Source organism: Solea solea, chromosome 9 (genome assembly GCF_958295425.1).
Source record: "Solea solea chromosome 9, fSolSol10.1, whole genome shotgun sequence".
Taxonomy (NCBI): Eukaryota; Metazoa; Chordata; class Actinopteri; order Pleuronectiformes; family Soleidae; genus Solea; species Solea solea.
This window is the reverse complement of record NC_081142.1, coordinates 27,820,651-27,836,809: the sequence shown is the minus strand read 5'-3', so window position 1 is coordinate 27,836,809 and position 16,159 is coordinate 27,820,651. Positions and strand designations below refer to the sequence as shown.

The following is a 16,159-nucleotide window of genomic DNA, read 5'->3' as shown; positions in this document are numbered from 1 at the left end:
TGTTTTATAGAGGACTATCCAATAATCATTATATTTTTATATGTATATATATATACTCTGTATATATATATATATATATATATATATATATATATAATTCAATTCAATTCAATTCAATTCAATTCAATTTTATTTGTATAGCACCAAATCATAACATACATCATCTCAAGTCAGAGAGTATAAATGGAATGAATATCTCTTCCATTGTCAGGAGAGACACTGTTGCTAAAACGAGGTTCCTTTGTGTGTTCAGTGACGCTGAGATGTGTCCCAGAGTCCTACACCTCTGAACTGATGCTGCAGTGGTGGGTGATTATCAGCCCTGGGGCTGTTACTACAAAGAGGATCCCCTGTGACCGCCAGCTGCCAGTGGCTGTCACATGAAAAACATGGGCACTCACTCTAACGGCAATGTCCACCTTTCCAACACCATTTGTTTCTGTATTTTATTTTATTTTTGACAAACAAACTTTCATTAGGAATGTTAAACAAACTAAAGCGACACAGAGAAATGAGACCAAAGGAAGTCATTAGTGAATTCCTCAATATATTCATCATACATTCATCACATGTAACCAGCTGACACAGTGATCGGCCATAAACTATCACAGTGCGCACCTTTGGGGCAGTTTCTCGTTTAACTTGTTTTATTAATTCAGCGTTGGGTGAGGCGATGCATGTTGAATTTATTTATTGGTGGTTTTAGTGTTTTAAAAACAACAATAAAAACACAGTGTTATCCTTGTATTTAATGATGTGGTCAATAAAACATTCATGAGCATTATTCCGCTGCAGATGCTTTAACTGTAGCTTAAACACTCTTGCTGCTGTTAGCTGTTAGTTTATGCTTTACATCTAATGACCCTTTTCCACTACTGTTCCAGTTTAGTTCCGGTTTAGTTCCTGTTTACTCGGCACGGTATAGGTTGGTTTTCCACTCCAAAATAGTACCTACTCAACGTGGGCGGAGTCATCACTGCACGGCTGCAGTTTCATGCAGCCGTGCAGTGATGACCCGCCCACGTTGAGTAGGTGACTAGTGACTGCAGTTGTTTTCAGTGTAACTGAATCATTAGAATCAGTTAATTAGATTAGTTAGATTAGTTCAGTTCTTCCTCCATGAGCGGAGCACAGACTCCGCCTGACACAGTCACTGGTTTGAGACGAAAGTGGAAAGTGCCTCAGGAAACAAAGGTGCAACTTTCATACTTACTTCAAATGGAGAATAACAAAATAGAACTTTAGTCCAGTTCAGTCCAGAGTGAGGGCAACAGAAACAGGCCTCGTCCAGCTTTTGTTGTTCAAAGAGTTGATGGAGGGCGGTGAGAGGACACTGTGTGTTCCTGCTGGACCTAATCACAGTCACTCTCCTCTCAGAGGATGAGATTTCACTCCCATCGCCACTGAACGTGTTTGGGTAACAAAAGAAAACGATGGGAAAATTAATATAAAGTGAGGGGAAATTAGACGGAGTGAGGGAAGTGACAGGGGATGGTGCAGATGAGAGACGTGGAGGAGGAGGAGGAGGAGGAGGAGGAGGAGGAGGGAGGAAGCCGATCAAATTTTATGGTTGACTTGTCCCTTTCACAGACCCTTGAAATAGCCAAACAATTTACAATCATCCAAAGCATTAACCTTTCGCAAGCCAGAGGGACTCATTGTCCATGATGCTGCGATGAGACATTTGCATGCCTGATGAAACAACATGGGGACGATAACTCATCCAGCAGGCGACACAAAGAAATGGAGAGGGACTAAGAAAGGGAGACAAAAAAAGAAGAGAGGGGAAGACTAACAGAAGACGAGAAGGAGCAAAAGATGTGCTCCGAGGAGGACAAGGAGTGATGTGTTTTGGAGAAGCTTTTGTTCAGGAAGGCAGGCAGCCTCATGCAGCAGGGTGAGGGGGGGGCGTTATGGCTTTGCTGCCCTCCACAGTCCACACGCAACATTATATTTCCATGTGAAGAAAAAGGAGAGGAGGGAGGAAAAAGAGGAGAGGAGAGGAGATGTGTTGAGGGCACAAGAAGCAGCCTTGATTCCAATCTTGTGTCAATACTATTTACTGCATGACAGGATCCCATATCTCCATCCATCCCCGACATAAGCTGGAGAACAGAGAGGGGGGGTGTGTGTGTTCTTGTATCAGTACCTTTGTGAGGACCAAATATATACACCATGGAGAGTGAGGACATTTTGTCTGGTTAAGACATGGATTTGGAGTTAGGTTTAGGTTTAGAAGAAGAAGAAGAAGAAGAAGAAGAAAGGTCTTCATGGGTCAAAGACTTTGGATACACCCAGAAAGGACACTGCAATAAGGCTTTAAAAAAAGCCTTTAATCTAAGTATGAGATCTGAGAGATCGATCTGCACCTCCTATTAGCAATAAGAACCAGTACTGAATTGATGTCCCCAGGTTTTCTCATAGGCCTCCAGTACACTCACCACCTGCAGGAGGAACCGTAGGGGTCTGGTGCAGTGTGCATTGGACAGTGGACAGGGACAGGGACAGGGACCGGGACCGGGACAGGGACAGGGACAGGGTCCATTTGGCCTGTGATGGTAAGAGCAATAAAAAGTGTCAACATGAGCAGAGCATCGGAGACATGGAGAGATTGTCTCGGTTCATCTGTTGCACATGAGATGAGTTTGTGCTTATGTGGTGGGAGGAGCTTAAGACAGACAACCTGTGGATGCTATGTTACACTATGTGCTGCATCTTCCTGTATTTGTGTACGTCCTATCACAATGACAGTTTTCACCTCCACCGACGAGCTCATGATTTCATCAGTGCAGGTTGACCTGGGAGTTTGTCCTTTGACAAACTTGTGTAAAGGCAGAGGCCGTGAGGAGGTGGATTAAACATGTTCCAGTTAACAGCCCACGTATAAGACTGGAATCAGAATCAGAAGAGCTTTATTGCCAAGTACGATTTGCACATACAAGGAATTTGTTCTGATGTCATTGGTGCATAACAAGCATACAAAATTTTAATATACACAGTATATAAATGTTTTTTTAAAAGATGAAAAGAGCACGACAGAAAGAGCAGTACAGCTGGGCAGAAGTGAGTAACAGTGAAATATTCACCAGGTGCAAAAGTTCACAGTAATGACGTTAATGTAACGCATAAAGAAGATGTGATGATAATGTGACATGTAGAGGCAGAGGAGGAGTGTGAGGAGTCAGAGTGTCAGGGGGGGGCTGCGGGCCTTGTTGATAAGGCTAGTAGCAGACGGGAAAAAACTGTTCTTGTGGCGTGAGGTTCTGGTCCTGATGGACCGCAGCCTCCTGCCAGAGGGGAGTGACTCAAAAAGTTTCTGACCGGGGTGGGAGGGATCAGCCATAATCTTTCCTGCACGCCTCAGAGTTCTGGAGGCGAACAGGTCCTGGAGAGATGGAAGATTGCAGCCAATCACCTTCTCTGCAGACCGAATGACACGCTGCAGTCTGCCCTTGTCCTTGGCCGTGGCAGCAGCGTACCAGATGGTGATGGAGGAGGTGAGGATGGACTCAATGATGGAGGAGTAGAAGTGCACCATCATTGTCTTTGGCAGGTTGAATTTCTTCAGCTGCCGCAGGAAGTACATCCTCTGCTGGGCTTTTTTGATGAGATAGCTGATGTTCAGCTCCCACTTGAGGTCCTGGGAGATGATAGTTCCCAGGAAGCGAAAGGAATCCACAGTGTCAATTGTGGAGTCACAGAGGTTGATGGGTGCAGGTGAGGCTGAGTTCTTCCTGAAGTCCACAACCATCTCCACTGTCTTTAGAGCGTTGAGCTCTAGGTTGTTACGGTTGCACCAAGTGACCAGCTGTTCAACCTCCCACCTGTAGGCGGACTCGTCACCATCAGAGATGAGTCCGATGAGAGTGGTGTCGTCCGCGAACTTCAGGAGCTTGACGGACTGGTGACTGGAGGTGCAGCTGTTTGTTTACAGGGAGAAGAGCAGAGGAGAAAGAACGCAGCCCTGGGGGGATCCGGTGCTGATGACCTGTGAGTCGGAGACATGTGTTCCCAGCTTCACATGCTGCTTCCTGTCAGACAGGAAGTCAGTGATCCACCTGCAGATGGAGTCAGGCACGCTCAGCTGGGAGAGCTTCTCCTGAAGCAGAGCCGGGATGATGGTGTTGAAGGCAGAGCTGAAATCCACAAACAGGATCCTGGCGTAGGTTCCTGCAGAGTCCAGGTGCTGGAGGATGTGGTGGAGGGCCAGATTAATTGCATCGTCTACAGACCTGTTGGCTCTGTAGGCAAACTGCAGTGGGTCCAGGAGGGGGTTGGTGATGGCTTTCAGGTGTGAAAGCACAAGACGCTCAAAGGACTTCATAACCACAGAGGTCAGGGCGACGGGTCTGTAGTCATTAAGTCCTGTGGTCCTTGGCTTTTTGGGAACAGGGATTATTGTCGAGGTCTTGAAGCAGGCTGGCACGTGACATGTCTCCAATGAGGTGTTGAAAATGTCTGTGAACACTGGAGACAGCTGATCAGCGCAGTGCTTCAAGCTGGATGGGGAGACAGAATCCGGACCAGCTGCTTTCCTGGGATTCTGTTTCCTGAAGAGTTTGTTGACGTCCCTCTCGTGGATGGAAAGAGTCAACACTGAGGTGGGTGGTGGGGTGGAGGGGGGGGGACCTTTAAGGTGGGCATTGGTGGAGATGCCCAGGCCCCTGCTGAGGTGGGGGAGGTGGAGGTGAAACACTGGAGCTGGGGGTGTTGGGAGGTGTTATGGGGGATGGTTGCAGGACTGTCCCTCTGTCTTTCAAAGCGGCAGTAGAACTCGTTCAGGTCGTTGGCTAGGCGTTGGTCGTTAAAGGAGTGGGGGGCTTTAGGCTTGTAGTTGGTGATCTGCCTAAGCCCTTTCCAGACAGACGCAGAGTCGTTGGCTGAGAATTGGTGTTGGAGCTTCTCAGAGTACAGTCGTTTAGCTTCTTTCACCGCCTTGCTAAACTTGTACTTTGCCTCTTTAAGTCTGTCTTTGTCACCACTCCTGAAGGCCTCTTCCTTATCCAACCTTAACCTTCTGAGCTTGGCTGTGAACCAGGGTTTGTCGTTGTTGTAACTCACCCTGGTGCATGATGGAACACAGCAGTCCTCACATAGTGGAGCAGCACTAATTATGACTCCAGATACAATTACAGTGGCTTAGAAAAATGGAGATAAGGACGAGGAGGGAAATGAATCGATATCAGAGACAGGAAAAGATGGAGACCAAGTGAGAGGCAAAAGAAAGAGCATGAGAGTGCAGATAAAGAGACTGACAAGCTGCATACAAATGACCCCTTTTAGCTAATTAGCAGCACTGCTAAGAGCCCGGTGAGATTTGGCCCCTATATGCCGCCGCTGCTGCTGCTGCTGCTGCTGCTGCTGCCGCTGCTGCCGCTGCTGCCGCCGCTGCCGCCGCCGCTGCCGCTGCTGCTGCTGCTGCTGCCATGCAGTGGCCTATAGGTGGTGAGATCCAGCTTGAACCACAGGGGCTCACAGGCAAAGTGTGTCATCAGTGAGCATCATCAGTCATAGAACAAAGGAGGCAAACGGGTCAAAAGCAGCGACACTACTACTGCTGCTCCGCTTCTTTCCCTGCTCTTTTTTCTGTCTCATTTCCCATTAACCCCTTCCTCCTAACCCACCTCGTCTTCATCTCATCTTCCCCTCCTCCTATCTGATCTGATCTTCATAGCCCCCTTGTTCCTTTGTGTTTGAGTCAATTAACTGGCCCTTAAGTTATGATTTATGGACTGCAGACCTCCTATGGTCTAATGGATTGCCATCAATTAATATGCAGTGTTTGTGTGTGTGCTTGTGTGTGTGTGTGCATGTGATAAAGAGCAGGAGACACAATGGAGCTCACAGAGGAACCCCTTTTCTACCATGATGGTGTTAAATTGGTACAATTCCTTCTCCAGATTTCCAGCCCTCGTCTGAAAGAAAGGATCACTTTGTAATGGATTATGAACAATAACAGCAAGAATGTTCAGATGAAGTCTCCCAACATCATCCATCGCCATGTGGAAATAATTAGACAGTTGATAAAGATTTGGGAGCAGTGATTGTTACTGTGAGAACAAAGGGCTTATTGAGCGTCACTCACAGGCGATTCATCACTTCCTATTTTTCTTCCCTTTGTTGAGCGCGAGCAACACGTACACTAGAGACACATTCTGCCTCAGGGACCACAGGGAGGAGAGGTCATGATAGGTGCAAGTATACATCACCATCATCATCATCACTACTATCATCATCATCATCATCATCATCTGACTTTTCTAACACATGCTCTGACCAGAGGCGATTTACACCAATCCAAAGTCAAGAGGCCTCATGCTGGTGGTTTATAGTTCACAGGGTCACGAACTCTGTGGTTCACATGAGGAACTGTCTGACAGTGGACACCGCACACACACACACACACACACACACATATACGCAGTGAGTCATTGTTGTCAGGTCCACTTTTATGGAAGTAAATAATAAAAAAAAAGCATGTTTTTTGATCAAATAAAACAGACACAGGGTTTTACTACAGCTCGGGGGAATCTTTGAGAAATCATGCCATCAGATAAGTCATTTCTGCTCTTAACCCAATATGATGTAACTGTAGCTCTAAATGCCTTTGTGTCTTTTCTTAAATGTTCTCTTTTCTATACTCGAGGGCTGAATATCATATGTTCTGTGGACCCTCAGCACCAAACATTGTTGTCTTCCTGCACCAACAGCAAACGCTAGGTACTAACCAAATACTAGGTTCCATAGAACATAGAACAATTAACAACAGATAAGTCTACAGTATGTTAAGAATATGTTCCCAGCTGCTGTGAGACAGTTCTGATTATGCTCATTATGTGGTTTCTAACCCACACTCTCCAACACCAAAGGCTATAGAAAATACCTGCATGTTTAGCTCATGACGACACAGGAGCTTCTGGTCTATGGAGAGAATTCTGGTCTACTGCTGCCTTTTTGTCACTGAAATAAATTCAAATTATTTACTTGCTCTAAACAATGACTTTATTGGACTGTATTCATTTCGGGACAGTGCCAGATATCTCTGTGTGTCATCTGCATAAGTGTAATAGTCAGTGTTAGATTTCTGCAGAATTTGACCCAAAGGCTGAATATTTAAACGATACAGAACGGGTCCAAGAATCAACCCTGAGGGACTCCACATGTCATAGCCATTCGATCAGATCTATAACTTCCCATGGTCATAAAATGACTTTGTCCAGACCATGTTTCCAACCTATTTAACAGTATAGTGTGATTTGTACTGTCATATGCAGTGATGAGATCCAATAAGACCAGAACTGTGTGTGTGCGTGTGGGGGGGGGGGGGTTAATTGAACACTCTAAATCAGGGGTCTCAAAGTGGTGGCCTGGGAGCCACATGTGGCCCTCCAATCGATTTCATGTGGCCCTCCAAAGAATATCAAGTTGTAACGAGTCATTTCTATATGTTTTTATTTATAAATGAATAGATTAATTTTGCATCATAAATGTTTTTTTCTTTATGGTTGCATATTAAAACAACCACTTATATTTTGAAATTATCCAATCCAATCCAACTTTATTTGTAAAGCACTTTAAAACAAACACAGTGGATCAAAGTGCTGTACAGAATAATGGATAAAAGACATAAGAAGTAAAAGACAGAAAAGCTCACACGAGGCAATAGAGTACATACAAGAAAAAGGAATTAATATAGCATATGATGATATGATATGAGCTCATAACATTTTTTTTTTTTTTTTACTTGACTGGCCCCTGACTGACCAGACGATAAGGTCAGTGGCCCACAGGTCATTTGAGTTTGAGACCACTGCTCTAAATTGACCATAAGTGTCAATATTGATCATATGTTTGCCCTGTGATGGACCGGTGACCTGTTGTCTGGCCCCTCAACGATACGCCGTCATTTAGTAAACAAAAAATACTGATTTCTACAGGTATGCAAATGTATAGAATTAGGATATATTGTGATTAAATAAATCAAAAATATTCCCACCTGACACGTATGAACCTGCAGTGTCATGAAAGCCTTCCAGACATTTAGATTACACTGAACTGAAGAAAATGGAGCCATATGAGATTGTTACATGTCAACAGTGAATTACAGCAGTTGGGAGACGATCTCCCATGATTCCTCATTTCTACACAGAAAGTCAGAGAGCTTTTAATGAGCATTAAGGCCATTAGACCTGCTGAGCACACACCCCGTGATATTATATCAAACTTAAAATCAAGTTAAAGGATGAATCAATGCTCACATGGGACAGCCAAGATATACACGTAATGACAACAGCCCCGGCAGCGGTGGATGTATAACTGCCCTGGAGGGCCACTGATAATACTCAATCTAAGCGACCTCATTAAGGGTGCACGTTTTTTAACTTCTCCATCTCACCGGAGATCTCCACAGCCTGTCGCTGCTTCCATCAGAGCTGATGAAGAAGCAGCCGTCTAATCATTTCTTTCTTTCCACGCGCCGCCATGGCAGAGTGTGTGCATGTGTGGACGCCGGTGCACATTATTAACGGCTTAATGACTAACGAAGCCTGACAGGTGCTCCTCTCACCGAGATTAAGGACCGCTGGGTTAATGACAGTGTGCCTGAGATTGTCATAACTCACAATAAGGCCATTAAAGTTATATTACACAGAGAGACTCCAGCTGATAGGGGCTCAACTCTCCAACAAGGTGGCATTGGGAGGAGGGCTTCTGCCATTTCTCACAGACAGTTTCCCCCTCCCTCCTCCCTCCCTCCTCTCTCTCTCCCCCTCTCTCTCTCGCTCCCCCTCTCTCTCCCTCTCTCCCTCCCTCCCTCTCTCTCTAGCCTACAGCTTTGTGAAAATTGACTCAAGACGAATAACAGAAAGAAAAAAGAGGACATGGAAAGCTTTTACTGCTGAGTTCAGCCAAAAAACCCTGGTATAGTCCATTAATATTATTACTTTTATTATGATTATTTAGAAAATGAGACTTGCATTTAGCACTAACATCATGACATAGTCTTTACAAATACACATTTTCAAAAAAAAGAAAAAAAGAAGCTGTATTATGGTCCTTTATGAAAATAAAATAAAAAATTCTTCTCGTCCTTCCAGGACAAAGAATGAAGCATTCCTCCACTCACAGAAACACTAACCAGGACAACAAAGAAGAGAAGAGTCCATGACAGCCTCCTCTGAAGTTCACTACTCCCCTCTAGTGGCCGTCCTTTGTCACTGCAGGGGTTCAGGAGCCACAAGAACAAAGGAAGGAGAGATGAACAATGGAGAGTTGATGCAAACAAGGTGAAAAGTGGGTTTATCATCATAGGATTAAGGTAATAAAATATCATACTGTGTTGTTTTCTCCTATTTATTATTGTTAGGTCAATATTTCCATCTTAAAGGGACAGCTCGTGGTTTTTCAAGTGTGGTTGTTAGTGAGCACTGACACTGCCAGTGAAGCACTGCTGGCAGGAAACAGCTCAACACGTACGTTCATGGCTTCCAGTGGAGACACAAGAAGAAACAGATTTTAGCTACTTCACAAAAGACTCACCTAATAAAATCTAATAACTTCAAAATGTGGAAACCTCTCACTCACTCTTGTGCACCAAAGTCCATCGAGAAAATCAATAATTCTGTCTTACAGAGAGTCTTTTACAGTCCCTCGACTGATGTGTGACCTCATGTAAAAATGGCTTTTCTGTTTGGACATCCAGTTGGAAAACGCTGTCTAATGAAGAAATAAATGTCTATATTTTTATTCGTATATTTTTAGATCGCTTTAGTCTTTTGTGAAGTGGCTAAAACTCGTATTGCCATGATTTCAGTGAAATCATCATATCCTGAAAACCAGGACACATGTAGGCAATAAGAGACAATAAAACTGGAAAACATTGCACTGATAAAAAGCTGATCATCGAGACATAAAGGCACACGTTATACTGTAAATATCAATGTGTTGCTTTTCTAAGCTGTGGTGTCTTTTTGGTGAAAGCTGCCTCATTGTGCTTTTAACAAGAGGTTTGGGAAATATATGATATGTGTATATACACGAAGACCCTGATCAACTTTTGTTCAAGTTAAAAGTGTCTATAATTATTTTGATCAGTTACCTTTTAGCCAAATCTTCAAAAAAAAATGATAAGAGAAAATGCACATTTATGCTGATCCACAAGTGACTTAGAGTTGACTTAGATAAGCAGTGGGTGAAAGCCCAGGTCATTACATGAAGTAAAGAAGCTGTTGATATAAAGCGTTACATTCACATGTTTCTATTCATCTCCACCATAATAGTAATAAGTATCACGTAGCTTAAATGTCGGCCCTAACATATTCCTTAAAAGGTAGTAAACAACTCTCGCAGGATTATTACGTCTCTTCACTGTCCAGACAGCTGCATTGTGGTGACACTGTACACAGACAGATCCTGTGCTGTGAATCTGTGTCACTGTGTACCTGCAGGGGTCAGAGGTGCCAGTCAATACCTGCACCTGTTGTTCCAGGACCACACCCAGCAGCCTGAGGAGGAGCACTCATCAGATTTCCACATCTCTGCCACAGGCTTGTACCTGTGTGGACAACATCCTCCTCCTCCTCCTCCTCCTCCTCCTCCTCATCACCACACAGATATATTTAGACAGAGTTACTGCTGCTACTGCAGCACCCGAGAAAACACCTCTGCATCCGTTTGAATAAAAACATACAGTTCAAGGTAAGATTTGTGTTTTATGATGAAAACACTTGACTGCTTCTCCTCTTGTTTGGCTTTCCTTCTCATTAACACATGTCTGTATTGTTTCTACCAGCTTTGTGTGTGTGTGTACGTGTGTGTACGTGTGTGTGTGTGTGCGTGCGTGTGTGTGTGTGTGTGTGTTGTCATCAAGACTCAGTGTGAGTAATGTAATTTTCACAGTCATTTTGCAGGGATGTGGGCTGGATATAATAGCACAGCATGCATGTGAAGATTGGCCATGTTGTATTTGAGTGTGTGTGTGTGTGTGTGTGTGTGTGTGTGTGTGTGTGTGTGTGTGTCGGTGTGTGTGTGTGTGTGTGTGTGTGAGCGAGAGAGCGATAGAAGCTCTGTGCTGATGAAAGAAGAAAGGCTATAATTTCTCTTCTCCTTTTATTCCAGATTAAAATGGGTTGCTTCACATTTGTCAAACTGATGATGGTCTTGTTCAACTTGCTTATCTGTGTAAGTACGCTCATTGGTGAGCTGTGTGTCTGTGTGTCTGTGTGTACATGAAGAAGAGTAGTTGGTGAAGTAAAAGACAAACAATGTAAAGACAAGGCAGAGGAAAATGATTGTATCAAAGCCTTCAGTGCAAACAGAGGTGATGCATAAACATGACGCATCACTGAAGCTAAAACAACCTAAAATGCAGTTTTCATGTCATTAACTTCACACGCTCTGATTTTTGCCAACTCCATCTTTGGCTTTATGTTGGAAACGAATGTGTTTTGTGAGATGGAGAGAAACTTCAGCAGGGGTAAGCTAAACCCACCTGCCGAGTCCAGCCCACCTGGGCCTGCGGTGTCACAGACGGTGTAACACTCTCAGCTCGCTCATCATTTCTCTCACATTTCCTGTTTGTGCATGAGCGCCGCTGCCTGATAGATCAGGGGCACACAGCAGCACAATGATTATGATGTCCTTTTCAAAGCTTCTGAGCCAGCAGAGCAGAATGATGGAATCACCCTCTCACTTCATAAAGATGATGCTTTAATGTGACAATTCAAATATCTTGGCCGCTGCTTCTGCATTTCAAGTTTCATGCGTTGCAACTTTTATCGTCTCCTCCTCCTCACGTGAGGGGGAGTGAAGAGCTGCTTTTAGAGAATCCATCAGTGGAGGAAATAAATGTCTTAAATGGGGTGAGAGGAGAAAAATATTCATATAAGGATCAGTTTTCCTCTGTGAATCATAATCAATTCATAAAAGCCAGCATTTGAATCTTGTACATTAATATTTAACGCTATGGTAGAAAAACAGCCACTCTGCACTAGTTTGGAACTGTAACTCTGAAATGCTTTTGGTAACTTTGTACTGACATGAAGAAGGATGAGAATGAGGATGAGGATGAGTGTGGTGGACCCTATCTATACTTCAAAGAAATGGAATGAAACACAAACTATCTTTATCTTTGATTCCACAAAGTTCCAGCCCAAATATATCATTTGTTAACTCTCCAACATCAATTTCCACTGAAAAAATGGAAACGTTCTTCACTTTTCCTGGAAACTGAAACTGAAGATTGTGTTGCTTGCAATCTGCTCACTCACTCACACCAAAGTCAAGTTCAGAGATACAACACCGGCTCGAGTCGCCTCGCCTCAGCACGGCACGGTTCAGTTGTGTTTCCACTAGCATAGTAGCTGCTACCAGGTACTTGTTTAGCACCTGCTCTGGTTCCAAGCGAGCTGAGTCGGTACTATGTGTGACGTCACCAGACTGCCGGCCACTGATTGGTCAGAGTGCCGTCACAGGAAGAGACGAAAAAGATAGAGAACAGGAATGGTAAATGTATTTATACAGCACTTTTCTAGGCTTGATGACCACTCAAAGCTGCAGTTGTGCCATTCACCCATTCACACTCATTCACTCACACTCATACAGCACATCTTCTATCGCTCATCGTTCATAGTCATTCACACGCTGCTGCCACAGCCGTCAGGAGCAACATGGTTCTGAGTGTCTTGCCCAAGGACACGTTGGCATGTAGGCTAGTGGAGTCGGGAATCACAACCACAACCTTCAAGTTGTCACATTACACTAAGTCCTGGTACTTTGTATTATAGAGAAAATCACAGAGTTATTTTGTCTGAAATCCTTCATTTAGTTTAACCTAAGAAACATAAACTTACCAAAAACAGCAGTAAACCAGCAGCTCCTGTGCACTTATTTTGTTTATGGACTTTAGTGTGGTAGAGTGAGCAGTTTACAGAATTACTGTCATGTTCGTAAAATCTTAGTCTTTTGTTTTGAAATGTGAGATTGTGGGGCAGAGGGGATTCACAGCACAGTCAGCACTAATTATTTGTCAGTAATTCCTTTAAAGCAATAATCGAGATTCACTTACATGCCCATTAGGATTCTGAGTTTCTAAGTATTTCTGTCAGAAATACTTCTGTTTCTAATCTAATCTAAAAATCATCAGAAAAGGAACTCCAGCTCCTCCTCTGACATAATACTTGACGTTGCTTTGAAACCGCTCTAAATGCATTGGAAATTAGAAGAGTCTCTGCAGCGTATGCTGTGTGTGCAAATCTATGGACTTAATCAGATTGTCTGCTGGCAATAATATGACCCATGAAGATGGGTTTTCTGACGTCTTTCTCATTCCAGACCTTTGAAAGAGAACCAATTCCATTTCAATTGGGGTGGGACGGACCCGTTCCCCGTCCTGCTCGCTGAATATCTTTCTATCTCTTCTCCCCATTCACCTCCCCCTCTCTGGAGGCCGTGGCCCTCCATTCTGCAGCCTGGTATTCATTCCCTCTCCTTTGACCCTAATAGGCTATATTTCCCATCTCCATAGATAAGACATTGCCCCACGCACACATTTCCAGAAAGCTGCTTTTTTTCCCCACTCTTTCACCATGTGAGTTATACTGACACACCACCATCACAGGGGTTAGCCATCTTCTGAAAAACAAGTAAGGGAAGGAAGGAGGCAGAGTGCCAGCTGTAATTACAGCAGGTGAGGGATGATGATGGCAGACGTGTAGTTAGAGGGAGAATATGCTTGTCCTATCACATTTAGCTAACGCTGCAATGATGGCACTGAACAGGTTTCAAAGAGAGAGTGGGAAAAAAAGGAAATAGAACGAGCAGAGAAGAGACAAAGAGAAGAAGGGGTGAGAGGATTCTCACATGGGAGACATCAGCGTTTGACAGGAGGCGAGAAGCACTGACTCTGATGGAGCCTGACAGACAATATCAGGATTCAAACATGCCGAGGAAGGAAAAGGAAATTACTCAGGACGTTAGGAGGGTGAGGAAGAGGAGTTCAGAGGTGCAGACATGAGCAGTGAGAGGCAGGTGGAGACAGTAAAGAGATAATGACACTGGGATCAGGTCATTTCCAGTCTGTAAGACGAATCATGTGACACGGCTCCAAGTTTCATTGTTATGAGCAGGTTTCACCAGTTTTACACACACACACACACACACATACACTTTTTACTGCATCCCATAATAACACAAAAGTCTTTTATAGTCTTTATAAAACAAAAAACAAAACTTTATATATATATATTATAAACTTTATAATATAAATGTTACAGTTGTGTTTATAAATAGGGATTATGTCAAGAACCCGTGCATGGAAGTATCGTCACACTTCTGGACAAACGGTGCTGACCGAGTAACGGTGCGTTCCATTTACAGTCGGAACTTCTGATTTTCAACTCAGGATTCCAAGATGATGGCTGCCACTGTACAAACTCAGTGGTACACGTACAACTGCTTCACTGTTCATGTGAACACAATGACGACACTCAGCTCCGAGTTCTGCAGCATAAACGTTGATTTGTTCCACTTTTGTTCGTTAACATTATGTAAAAAGCGATAAAATACCTGATAAAATCTTTTCATGTTTTCATGTGTTCATTTAGTGCAACACTGTTTAGAGTAGTATCAATAGGAACAATTGATAAGAATCGGTATCGATAAGCAGTAAAAGGAAGCATCAGTAAAGCTAATAGAGAACACTGTGAGTGATTGAGACATTTACATTCACTCTCGTCTCATATCTTCAGGTGGAGAGGTGGAGATTTTAAATGTAAACATACCCATCCATATGTGTAGTGTTTTTTGGTTTGATGGCCACTTATTTACTCGTCACAGTGCATAATGAGCACGATCATTCACACAGCGGCCAGTACAGGACACTCACGGTACTGGTCCCGCCTCCCACAGCCCTCACGCTCTTCCTTTATCTTCTACTTTGCTGTGTTTCCAGTAAGTGTTGATTTTACATTGACTGGAGCTCCTTACTTCCTGCACAGAGATATTTACTGTGAAACATAAGACGTTACAGTGTTGCAGACAGCAGCTCAACACTGCCTGAAACAACAAAGTAAAGAAGGGGACAGTGAAAGATGAGTCCACCCCGGCCAGCCATCAGATTAGTGCTATTATGATGAACACAGATACATTTACACCACGCCGTGACTTGATAACAAATGCTTTGGTTTCCTTATGAAACCGTGGAAACCACACTTTTGGAACAAGTTTTGGCGACACTTTTTTTTTTTAACTTACTGTTAATTAATGTTTTTAACTCACCATTTAGTATTGCTATCCAGGTTAGATGAATTATTCATGGGTCTATAAAACTACCGTTAACGCCAGTGAAAACGGTTAAAAATGACTCAACAGGAGCATTAATAAAGATTAACAATGGTAATAAATGCTTAATTACAGTTAAGAAACACTCATTCCACACTCGCATAAAAAGTTATTACTGTTGATATTGTCTGACATTACCAGTACTTTTATAAACCCTTGAATAATGTACCTTAATGAACCTGAATAATATTAAATGCTTAGTTAAAACATTAATTATCATTAGTAAATGCGTATTACAGTTAAGAAACACTCATTCCACACCACTAATAATATTAAAAGATTAGTTAAAACATTAATTATCATTAGTAAATGCGTATTACAGCATTTACTATTGTTAATTATTGCCCTTATTGTAAGTGTTAGCAAAGTTCAAAAGTTACTTGAGGAATCAGAACAAATTGGGTCCAGTTGATCGTCGTCTGTCTGTCGACAGTCTGGACAATCACTGTAACCAAAGCTGACAAGGACAATCTTTTTTAGGGATGACCTGATACCAGTATCTGGTCCAGGTATCCGATGCTGTCCTTGTGAACTCGTATTTGTATTCATAAAACTACTCTGATGCTGCATCTGATACAACTTTGTGTATCTGTCAGTGAGCTGAGCAGGTGAGAAGCAGATGTGTTTTAAAGTTTGTAAAAACTTAAAAGTAGAGCAGACTGTAACCTGTGCTCTGCTCCACTGTCAAGAGGAGGAGGAGGAGGAGGAGGAGGAGAAAAGTCGCTCCTTCAACACAAAGTTATTTGTTAAAACAATTAAAGAAGCACACGACACACAGCAAAGGATTTGACACTTAATATGAACTATTATTCATTTCAATGTA

General features: G+C 43.1%; 1 protein-coding gene across 1 annotated transcript in view; it reads left to right on the top strand.

Annotated features, from left to right (window-relative positions):
• Positions 1–10,588: 10,588 nt before the first annotated feature.
• LOC131465814 (tetraspanin-1) overlaps positions 10,589–16,159 on the top strand; it is an 18,215-nt gene continuing 12,644 nt past the window's right edge. The window contains exons 1-2 of the mRNA XM_058638722.1: positions 10,589–10,695; positions 11,116–11,178. Coding sequence (XP_058494705.1) covers positions 11,122–11,178 — 57 coding nt within the window. The 5' untranslated portion in view covers positions 10,589–10,695; positions 11,116–11,121. The remainder of the gene's footprint in view (positions 10,696–11,115; positions 11,179–16,159) is intronic.